The 12,360-nt window shown below is 45.1% G+C and overlaps 1 protein-coding gene across 4 annotated transcripts in view; it reads left to right on the forward strand.

The window, feature by feature from the left end:
- The window catches only part of LOC135911011 ((Lyso)-N-acylphosphatidylethanolamine lipase-like), a 91,125-nt gene that overhangs the window by 36,336 nt on the left and 42,429 nt on the right, over positions 1-12,360 (forward strand). For 2 of the 4 annotated variants that reach the window (XM_065443078.2, XM_065443080.2), the window contains one exon: positions 4,792-5,004. The exons of the other annotated variants lie outside the window; for them this stretch is intronic. In XM_065443078.2, coding sequence (XP_065299150.2) covers positions 4,792-5,004 — 213 coding nt within the window. The remainder of the gene's footprint in view (positions 1-4,791; positions 5,005-12,360) is intronic. 4 annotated transcript variants of the gene reach the window in all.

A 12,360-nucleotide genomic window follows, 5' to 3' on the forward strand; every position in this document is an offset into this window, starting at 1 on the left:
GGAAAGAGCCTTCCTTCCACCGGCAATTGATATCCCGCGTAAGGAACTCAATTGACCCGTCGTCTAAATTCCGTAACATTTTATTCGTAATGCCATCCGGCCCTGATGCCGATCGACCATTCAGATTCTGCAGTGCCGTCCTTATATCACTTTCAGTAAATTCCTCATCCATAGTTGCATTTTCGTCCCCACTATATTCCAAATTCACGTCAGGTGTATGGTGCCAGATCTCCAACGGAAGGTATCTCTATGCCAAATCCTTCAGCAACTCCTGCTCCGTGGGGTCCCGACACGCCTGATGGACCAGCTTACCTATCACAGTCCTCTGATTAGATTTAGTGTTTGTCTCATCTAGTAAATGTCTGAGCAAACTCCAGGTGCCTCCCCTCTTAATGCGACCATCAATAGAATTGCAAACTTCATCCCATTGCTGCTTGCACAGTACCCGACAATGGTCTTCAATTTCCTGATTAACCACTGCTATACGCTTTCTAAACCTTCTATTCAATATCTGACCCTTCCATCTCGCTAACATCGACTGCTTCGCTTCCAACAAATGCGCCAGGCGACTATCCACGTGTTCCGTGTGAATATCGGTCTGAACCTCTTTAGTGGACGCTTCAACGTCACTTTTAAGCTGACTAGTCCACTGTTCCAAGGTCAGCTCATTTCCCTCATCTTCGATTCTCTGCGCTCTTCGTTTCCTAAATGCATCCCAGTCAACCATCCTGAATGCGCGTTCCTTTTTAATAGCCACTACCAAAGTAATCATAAGTATGTTATGATCGCTACCAAAATCTATATTAGAATTGGACCAGGACGAATCCACCACCCCCCGAACAAAAGTGAGATCAGGTGTCCAATCTCTACATGTCGACGTGCCACATCTGATGGGATACGAAGGGTCTGTAATCAGAGTTAAATTCAAGTCTAGTGCATGCTGCCATAGTCTCTCCCCTTTAATAGTGCTATAAACATACTTCCACACATGATATGGTGCATTGAAGTCCCCTCCAATAAGCAACGGTGCATCCTTAGCCAGATTGGTTGCCTTGGTCAAGAGAGATTTGAAACTCTGCTTCGTATCCGGGGGCTACTGTACAGGTTAAGCAGGTAAACGCTCCTCTGAAATGACCTTTGCCGACCTAAAATTACCTCCACCATATATATTCGATCTTGCAGTCCGCCATGTGAAGATCATGTCTAATATACGCCAACCTCCTATTAATGAGAGTAGCCAGCCCTCTGCCCTGTTCATTATCCTTAACTTCCGCTTTGAAATCCGTTAAGGTCAAGTTAGACGTCAGTGTCTCCTGTAACATGATAACTTGAGTTTTCCCACCATGCGTTCTAACAAACTTCTGCAGAGACGCCTTCTCATGATTGAACCCCCTACAATTTCACTTCCAAATACTAAATGAACTATTCAATAGAGCCATCTTGGCCACGGAAATTTGGTGAACTAGTTTTGAGCTCAAGTCCACTCGGCGACTTACCCTGCTGGGCTAGCAGCCGAGTGCACTCCCGCTCCATAACAAGGACCACCGTCTGGTTTCGATATATTTCAATTTTGCCTAATCTCTGATCCGTGATATTTTCCCGTCCTTCTATCCGCTCATGTCTACTAATGATCTGATTTACACTTTCTTGCAATGTCGCCATCATTGCTTTAACTCGCAACCGATTTTGCCCTGAATCCGCACCGTCGAGGATAGGGCCCTCTTTTTCGTAGCAGGTGTCTCTTTGTCCGCCATGTTCTCTTCTGCGACCCCCACAGACCTTGGTTCCTCAACCGAGTCATCATGTTTCCTAACATGTCCTAAGCTATCGCTGTTACCAGAAGGTAAACCGTTCCTAAGTTCAGCTATATCTGTGATAAACCCGTCAATGGCTGCTTTTAAGCTATTATTCTCTCTCTTCAATTGCGCAATCCTACCCCTATCCCTATTACCATCCACATGCTCCTGGCGCTGCTCGCGCGCTCGGCCGGCGCTGATGCCGCCCTTGACCTTGTCAGCCCAGGTGGTCTGGCTTCCAGCTGAGCCATCGCCTCCACCAGCTGCAGGAAAGCGCACTCGCGCCTCCCTAGAAACGGAGCGGCTCCTGGTCGTTGGAGTCCCAGACGATGGCCGCTGCCTCGGCATGGAGCGGCTCCTAGAACGCGAGCGTCCCTTAGAGCGTTGGCGGGCGCTCACCAGCTGCATCATCTCGGTTGCCTCCTGTTCCGCCGTTAGCTCCGCCCTGGCTCTCTCCTGTCGTGGAACACGCACGACGTAGGGAAGCTGGTATCGTTGTCTGCATGTTTATCCGCGGTCAGGTGTCGTCCGCCACAAAGCTTGCAACAAGGCACACAGTTGTGATCCTCTTCAGGGTTCCGAGCCCCGCATCCTCGGCATTCAAAACAATCGGGCGCCGGACAGACATCCACCCGATGTCCAAGCTTGCCACACAGATAACATACATCCAACTGCTTTCGATACAGGAAGCACCGGACCAGAGTTGGCCCATATCTGACGAAACTGGGCACTTTCAATCTGTCGAAGACAATGATAACTGATCCTGTGTTCTTGATTCGTTTGACCGCCATAGCCAGCAGATTGCGATCGTTAACGATGTTCCGCTCAAGTGTCACTGGGCCATCCATAATGTCTACATAGCGAATGACCCCCTTACACGTAGTGTCTGGAGCCGTCTCGTTCGCACTGACTTCAAAATACTTGTCTGCCACTCTGATTGACCTGAGTGTCACATATCGTCCAACGTTGCTCCTTTCTGGCGTACTAGCCACCAAGATATTTTGCATAAAGTTAGGGCAAATAACATCTTCCCTAATCTGCTCAGTACTGAGGCCTGCCGCCTCTACGATTACCTTGCCCACTGCTGTAGAGCTAACTTTCTCCAAATTCAGTCCACCCCGTGGGCGAATGTCTATTTTGATGTGGTCTTGTGGCATCGGTGGCATTCGCGACACCTTCACAATGCGATTCTTGATTGCCGAGCCTCCGTGCCGTTCACCTGCGCGCCGTCGTTCAGGCATCTCGCTTGGCGAACCGCCATCACCCAATCCAGGCCTCGTCGTAGCTCTAGATTTTCGGCTGGACACTGTCCGCCATCCCAGGTCTTCAGTAAAGTCCTCCGCCAGGAGCACTTCCCCTTCGACGTGCATTGCTGCCATGCCGCGCTAGGTCTACCAGACTCTAGCTCTCGGCCAGCGTGGCGTGAACACAAAAGTTCCAATAAAGTCCAAAAAAGGGGTGGCCCACCTCCAAATCAGGTAACCACTGAATCTTCTCGTCTTCACGGGGGGTAAAATGACTTTTAAAAAAAGGTGAGCGGGGCTAGGGGGAATCTGGGTCAAGTGGTTAATTAAATGATATAAGACTGTTCCTTTTCCAGAACGTGTTTTGCAGCAAAGCGATTATGTACCTGCCCACTATCTTGTTAGTACCGCAAGATGGCGGCCATGATAACATCAGTGCTAGCTATGTATAGACACGCTAGTACCATCTTTTTCGTGACAAACTCGGTTTTCCAAGGCATATACCTTTTGAATGCCTCTGCTAAACTCAAATTCGCTTAGCTAATTCTCATAAATGATATGGAAACAGAAATAGACACGCATAGTAGGAGTTCACGGCTCAGATGGATATTTGAAACGCCTAGCCAACTGTAGTCGCATTGTGTGCGTGTTTACGTTTGTGCCTGCGTGCGTTAAAAGGTGCGGGCATGCGTATTTTCAACATCCGACTCTCTCATGAATAATGAAGAACATTAAATTCGTGCTCACCCTCCATAGCAAGCTACTTACACGAATCTCTTATGTCGATCTCTTCGTGAGTTGCAATCGAACCGTTTTCTTGTCATGGTGCATTGTACACTGACAGGGCACGCAAGATGTCGTCAGCCTGGCTGTCTGTTCCCTTAATATGCATGAACTGGCAGACAAAAGTATTTGGTGTTCGTACAGTGTCTTACCAAAATGGCATTATGCACAGTTCCCCTAGCTTTTCACGAAATTTCTAAATTATTCAATGTTTCTGGCGTTCATCCTTCTCGCTTATTTTATGTGTTTTTCTTTTCTATTTTGAAATTTTCTGCTCTGAATCCAAAGGTCTGCATAAATAAATAGAAATGAAATCAACTTTTCATAGTAGTAGCTAGAATGGAAGCATTCTCTACTGTCAAAGTCTAGAGACAGATTATAATGCTTTATTGTCAAGTACAGCAGCTTATGAACGAAATAAGATTTTGAAACTGTCGAAAAAGAAAAAAAATGTGAATAGATGCGCTAAAAAAATGATGTCTGTGGTACTGTGGTACGCTGTGGTACTGTGGTACGCAGCACAAGACAATGTTTATTAAAGTCACATAAAAAGCCGGTGGTCGGTTAGATGAGAAAAAAACATAATCCTACCATTTCCTTAAACTTAAGTTTTGTATGAGAAAACGTTTCGTAGCCCTATATCTCCATAACACATGTATTTGAGGATAGCTAGAAAATTTACCTTTGAGCAGCATTCTTAATCTGAGATCTCCATGGTATAGGCAAAAAAGTTGCTAAAAAGAATGAATTATAGAAAGGAAAAAGACAACCCAAGGATAAAAAGAGGACAAACGCTGAGCTCAAAGTTTATTAGAAAAGACGCCTCAGAGAAAGTTTCTGATAGCGTTTCGGCACTTCGCGGGCTTCTTTTAATCCCACCGGATTCGGTTCGTTCTCGCCTGCTTATTATCACGTACTACGTTGAAGGTGGTTGCCCTAAGGGGCGTTCCTCTTCCCCTTTCCTTCAGTGGCATTCATCGTACGACACGACCTGCTCACCGCCGGCGATGTGACTCACCGGGGGGAGATAAACTGCTTCGTTTTATAAGGGCTCTAAAAGCCCAGTCCCTCCCTGCTGACCGTCGCAGTGCGAATGAGAAAATGTGCGAAAACTATGGGATCGCTCCTGCTGCTCGGCCACCGGGTAGAAAAACGACAGCCCGTAGGAACGTTAGAAACAGGTGAGCCGCTTCGTCGCCTGTTAAGTGTTTTTGCGTTAGCATAATTTTCTCTTTGTCCTTCAGTTAAAAATATTTAAATGCAATATGCAATGATAAAACGCGTGAGGATGCTGTGATACCGTAACTATCTGTTGCCATTTCGGAGTATCGGGTGTATACCATGCGCTCTTTCAGACTTTGAAGGCCGGAGGATTCATTATCTCGATAACATTTCTCATCAGTTTGACCTTGTTATTGAGTAGTATTAGGAGCATGTCTTGAATTGTGTACGAGCTCGCTATGGCGTTCGGCATGGCGAATACTATGTACGTGGCAACTTCGACTCCGGGTTATGGCAGCCGCAGTTTGGAAGAAGCTCCCATGTGGAGAGTTTGGTATGTTTTGGTGTGAAAATTTTGTGAACGACGAGCGGTCAAAACTGTATTACAGAGCCTTCCTCTATAGCGTTCTCGAGAACCCATAGTCAATTCAGCTTTGTAAAAAAAAAAAAAAGATTGCCGCAGTTGCTAGGCCATTCATAAACGAGAGTACCTGGAATCCATCTCGGGAGAAAAAAAAGCATCTCCTTGACTTCTACCAGGACTTATATCACAAGAAGCACTGGGGAGCTTGCATTAGCTCCTACCTCTCTTTCGTGGCAGTCCGATCACATAAAAAATAATAGAGAGAGAGAGAAATGGTGCTTTACTTCAAAACGGGAGACAAAAAGGGACACGTTAAAGAATGGAAAAAATATAGGCACATTAGCTTACTCCCAGTATTATATAAGATATTTACCAAAACGATCTCCAATAAAACAAGGTCCGTTGTCCAATCTTCTGGTGGCCCAGTTACCCAGAGCCATCCCTCCCGAGCCCTAGACGTGGCTCGAAGCACTCCGGAAACATCTGTTGCTGAAGAATTCTGTCAACTTATATCCAGACCAGGAATTCCGTTTAATTGCCTACAATTTGCATGTTCGACAACACTAGCAGAACAGAAGGTTCGTGCGTGCTTTATGTCACAACATCCTCAACTTAACTGTGAGTTTAGTTTAAATGAATTGAAAAGTGCTCTTTCGTCATGCCGTACAAAGACAACCGCAGGTCCAGATGGTGTTACGTATGCGATGTTAAAGAACCTAGGTGCAGTAGGAAGAATGACTCTTTTGGAGATATTTAATGATATCTAGATAAGAGAGACTCTTCCGGATTCATGGAAATTAGCTCGGGTAATTCCAGCGCTAAAACCAGGAAAAAGTCCACTTTGTCTTGACTCCTACCGACCCGTCAGTCTCACAAGCTGTTTTTCCGTATTAAACTAATGGAGAAGATCATAAACAGTCGACTGCAATGGTGGTGTGAACACACAAATGTGTTTTCCGACCGCATGACCGGTTTTCGACAAAATCGGTGTACAATGGACGCAGTATTAGACATTGCCACATGCGTCGAACATGAACGAATTTGCGGAAATGTGACAGTAGCAGTATTCTTAGACATTCAAAGAGCATTCGTCATTGTAAGTCACATACACGTCCTTGCTGGTATGTTAGAGCTTGGCCTACATGGTTGCACGTTGCGATGGGTAACAAATTTCTTGAAAGATAGAAAAATATTTATGGAAACAATTGAAGGAGAAAGTAATTATCACAGCATCACGCAGGGCGTTCCGCAGGGCAGTGTTCTCAGTCCGTTTTTATTCAACTGTGTCATGGCAGCCTTGCCACAAAAACTCCCGTCTGGTCTACAGTATTCTCTGTACGCAGATGACATCTGCATATGGGCTTCTGGATCTCATATACAAAACAATAAAATAACGCTGCAAGAGGGTCTTGATAGTATCGACACCTTTTTTAAAATAAGGAGGCATGAGTCTTTCGTACGCAAAGACAGCCGTACTTCCTTTCACTAGACGACAGTTTACTAATTTCCAACTTAGGCTTAATGGCCAAACTTTGATGTTTGTGAAAGAGCGTAAATTTCTTGGAGTTATACTTGACCGCCAGCTAACATGGGCTTCACACATCCGCGCAATTGAAAGGCAGACCAATGCAGTAATAAACGTACTTCGGCAATTCGCAGGCACAACGTCGGGGGGATCAGTCTCTTCGCTACTACAAGTTCATAACGCACTCATAAAAAAAAAAGCTTACTCGGCACCTATTCGCCATCATCATCATCATCATCATCATCATCATCATCATCATCATCATCATCAGCCTGGTTACGCCCACTGCAGGGCAAAGGCCTCTCCCATACTTCTCCAACAACCCCGGTCATGTACTAATTGTGGCCATGCCGTCCCTGCAAACTTCTTAATCTCATCCGCCCACCTAACTTTCTGCCGTCCCCTGCTACGCTTCCCTTCCCTTGGAATCCAGTCCGTAACCCTTAATGACCACCGGTTATCTTCCCTCCTCATTACATATCCTGCCCATGCCCATTTCTTTTTCTTGATTTCAACTAAGATGTCATTAACTCGCGTTTGTTCCCTCACCCAATCTGCTCTTTTCTTATCCCTTAACGTTACACCTATCATTCTTCTTTCCATAGCTCGTTGCGTCGTCCTCAATTTGAGTAGAACCCTTTTCGTAAGCCTCCAGGTTTCTGCCCCGTAGGTGAGTACTGGTAAGACACAGCTATCATACACTTTTCTCTTGAGGGATAATGGCAACCTGCTGTTCATGATCTGAGAATGCCTGCCAAACGCACCCCAGCCCATTCTTATTCTTCTGATTATTTCTGTCTCATGATCCGGATCCGCAGTCACTACCTGCCCTAAGTAGATGTATTCCCTTACGACTTCCAGTGCCTAGCTGCCTATTGTAAACTGCTGTTCTCTTCCGAGACTGTTAAACATTACTTTAGTTTTCTGCAGATTAATTTTTAGACCCACTCTTCTACTTTGCCTCTCCAGGTCAGTGAGCATGCATTGCAGTTGGTCCCCTGAGTTACTAAGCGAATCGCAAGTTACTAAGGTATTCTCCATTAACTTTTATCCCCATTTCTTCCCAATCGAGGTCTCTGAATACCTCCTGTAAACACGCCGTGAATAGCATTGGAGAGATCGTATCTCCCTGCCTGACGCCTTTCTTTATTGGGATTTTGTTGCTTTCTTTATGGAGGACTACGGTGGCTGTGGAGCCGCTATAGATATTTTTCAGTATTTTTACATATGGCTCGTCTACACCCTGATTCCGTAATGCCTCCATGACTGCTGAGGTTTCGACAGAATCAAATGCTTTCTCGTAATCAATGAAAGCTATATATAAGGGTTGGTTATATTCCGCACATTTTTCTATCACCTGATTGATAGTGGGAATATGATCTATTGTTGAGTAGCCTTTACGGAATCCTGCCTGGTCCTTTGCTTGACAGAAGTCTAAGGTGTTCGTGATTCTATTTGCGATTACCTTAGTAAATAGTTTGTAGGCAACGGACAGTAAGCTGATTGGTCTATAATTTTTCAAGTCTTTGGTGTCCCCTTTCTTATGGATTAGGATTATGTTAGCGTTTTTCCAAGATTCCGGTACGCTCGACGTTATGAGGCATTGCGTATACAGGGTGGCCAGTTTCTCTAGAACAATCTGCCCACCATCCTTCAACAAATCTGCTGTTACCTGATCCTCCCCAGCTGCCTTCCCCCTTTGCATATCTCCCAAGGCTTTCTTTACTTCTTCCGGCGTTACCTGTGGGATTTCGAATTCCTCTAGACTACTTTCTCTTCCATTATCGTCGTGGGTGGCAATGGTACTGTACAAATCTCTATAGAACTCCTCAGCCACTTGTACTATCTCATCCATATTAGTAATGATATTGCCGGCTTTGTCTCTTAACGCATACATCTGATTCTTGCGAATTCCTAGTTTCTTCTTCACTGTTTTTAGGCTTCCTCCGTTCCTGAGAGCATGTTCAATTCTATCCATATTATACTTCCTTATGTCAGCTGTCTTACGCTTGTTGATTAACTGCGAAAGTTCTGCCAGTTCTATTCTAGCTGTAGGGTTAGAGGCTTTCATACATTGGCGTTTCTTGATCAGATCTTTCGTCTCCTGCGATAGTTTACTGGTATCCTGCCTACCGGCGTTACCACCGACTTCCATTGCACACTCCTTAATGATGTCCACAAGATTGTCGTTCATTGCTTCAACACTAAGGTCCTCTTCCTGAGTTAAAGCCGAATACCTGTTCTGTAGCTTGATCTGGAATTGCTCTATTTTCCCTCTTACCGCTAACTCATTGATCGGCTTCTTATGTACCAGTTTCTTCCGTTTCCTTCTCAGGTCTAGGCTAATTCGAGTTCTTACCATCCTGTGGTCACTGCAGCGCACCTTGCCGAGCACGTCCACATCTTTTATGATGCCAGGGTTAGCGCAGAGTATGAAGTCTATTTCATTTCTAGTCTCACCGTTCGGGCCCCTCCACGTCCACTTTCGGCTATCCCGTTTGCGGAAGAAGGTATTCATTATCCTCATATTATTCTGTTGCGCAAACTCTACCAATAACTCCCCCCTGATATTCCTAGTGCCTATGCCATATTCCCCCACTGCCTTGTCTCCAGCCTCCTTTTTGCCTACCTTGGCATTAAAGTCACCCATTAGTATAGTGTATTTAGTTTTCACTCTACCCATCGCCGATTCCACGTCTTCATAGAAGCTTTCGACTTCCTGGTCATCATGACTGGATGTAGGGGCGTAGACCTGTACAATCTTCATTTTGTACCTCTTATTATGTTTCACAACAAGACCTGCCACCCTCTCGTTAATGCTATAGAATTCCTGTATGTTACCAGCTATATTCTTATTAATCAGGAATCCGACGCCTAGTTGCCTTCTCTCTGCTAAGCCCCAGTAGCACAGGACGTGCCCGCTTCTTAGCACTGTATATGCTTCTTTTGGCCTCCTAACTTCGCTAGTTGCAGCGGTGGCGTAGAGGTAGAACACCCGCCTCGCCTGCAAGAGGTCCGTGGTTCGAATCCCGGTGCCGGCAATTTTCCACCGGATTTAAAAAAAAAACCGCGTGTTGACAAAATTGCATAAACAGGCCTGGAGTGTGGCCTGATCCCGGTGACCAGAACCGGTAACGCACTCCCTCACCAGAGCAGGATTGGCCACCCTGGTGCAGTACTTGGCCACAACCTCCTATATGAACAACACAATCAAACCCCGGCCCTCAGTCCCCAGCAGCTGCGAAGCAACTGACCACGGCGGCGGTCAGACCTGCGACGCTGCAGAGGGTGCTAAGAATCACTGGCTCCGGACAGGCCGCCATTGGAATATGAACCTGGCAACGCTTAACGCTAGAACGTTATCTAGTGAGGCGAGTTTAGCAGTGCTATTGGAGGAATTAGAGGGCAGTAAATGGGATATAATAGGGCTATTCACCATGGCTTATCGCAAACTTCTGAGGAATGTCTTCAACGTTTACTGGCAAGAGGGCTGCGAGTGTGTCTTGCATGGGGTTCCGCAGGCTACCTCGAGTCCTTTGGTAATTGCTGAAGCTCGTCACCCACCATTTCTAGTCATACGAACGGTTGAAACATGCCGACATATTTATCGCATCTTAACCTAACACGAGAGGCATCCATTAAACCTCGCGCTCACCGAAAGAAACAGAAGCAAAATTCACGATGTTGTTCGAGAACATAAAGCATTATTACCAAGATTTGAATTATGCAAAGTGGATGTTAGTTACCCTTCCTGGATGTTAACATGCCCTAAAATAGAATTATCGGTTGACGGGATCATGTCTAAGAGAGATATGTTCATAGTAGCCGCACAGCAACTGGCAACTGGCACTCTTCGAAATTTACTCATTATATCCCCAGTACATCCACGTTTATACAGATGGTTCGTGTCATAAAAATTCCTCGACTTCAGCATTCGTCATTCCACATTTAGCGCTAGAGCAAACTTTTAAATTATCCCGGGAGACATCTTCCACCGTGGCAGAACTATTTGCAATCCTGCGTGCTTTGCGTTTCATAACACCAGAAAAACATTCGCAATAATGGGTTATCTTTAGCGATTCGCAAGCCGCTCTCACATTACTACAGAACAATAAGAAAAATTCTTTGAATAGGTCGCTATTGTATGAGACACTCAAAGAACTTACAAAAGCAAGCGCAATGAACCACGTAATTGCATTTCAGTGGATGCCTGGGCACTGCAATATTCCCGGTAATACTGCAGCGGACGCAGCTGCGAATCGAGCGCACAATAACGCAGAGACAACCAATCTTCCCCTATTGCGTAGTGAAGTCCGTCTGATCCTGAGACAGATTTCTTGTCGCCTCAGTAAAACTACCTGGTTTGACCAACAAACTAAAAACTCGGAATTATACTCTATAGACCCTTGTATAAACTTATCAATGCCGGAAACTATAAGAGACAATAGAAAGTTTGAAACATTGGTACACCGGCTTTGTCTTGGTACTGCATTTACGAAACACTTCTTGTACACGATAAAACGTGTCTCTAGTCCGCAGTGTTCTTGTGGCCATCCAGATGAAGATGTGCATCATCTTCTTCTCGAGTGCACGAAATACGATACACAAAGAACGGTACTGCAAGCTAATTTGTTTATATTAGACAGAAGACCATTCACTCTAAAGAAGATACTTGGCCCATGGCCAACTGCGGGCCTTCAAAAAAGAGCACTTCTTGCTCTGAGAAAGTTTTTAGAGGGCACCAACATCTTGGGAAAATATTAAGTATCGGATGATCCGAATACGCTAAATGAGTTACATAAACGTTGTTCGTGGTTCATAATTGGTTTATATGGCTATCGCAACTTTTATGCAATATGTATAATTCTGTCCTGTACTTGCAGTATATTACATATGTGTTTTGGCTGTTCAAAACATCGGACTTTATATATGCGTACGTGAACTGAAATAATGCACAGAACTTAGCGACTCATGTACTGTTGGACTGTATATTTTTATTGATCCGGTGTTCTACTGAGTGTTATATCTTGTGTCGCTATTCTCTCTTTTTACGCAAATTTGTTTCGTTTGTCAAGTGACAAGGAGTAGCCGGGGCCACCATAAAGGCGCCAACCTCTCCTAACATTCACTTCAATAAAAAAAAAGGGGGCAACATTGGACTTATGTCAACCAAGGGAACCGGCTCGCTTCAGGAAGGGCTACTCTACAATGGATCACATCCATGTCATTAATCAGGTTATCGAGAAATCCTCAGAGTACAATAAGCCTCTCTATATGGCTTTTATAGATTACGAAAAGGCATTTGATTCAGTAGAGATACCAGCAGTCATAGAGGCATTACGTAATCAAAGAGTAGAGAACGCTTACGTAAATACCTTGGAAAATATCTACAGAGGTTCTACAGCTACCTTAATTCTACACAAGGGA

Source organism: Dermacentor albipictus, chromosome 1 (assembly GCF_038994185.2).
Source record: "Dermacentor albipictus isolate Rhodes 1998 colony chromosome 1, USDA_Dalb.pri_finalv2, whole genome shotgun sequence".
Classification (NCBI taxonomy): Eukaryota; Metazoa; Arthropoda; class Arachnida; order Ixodida; family Ixodidae; genus Dermacentor; species Dermacentor albipictus.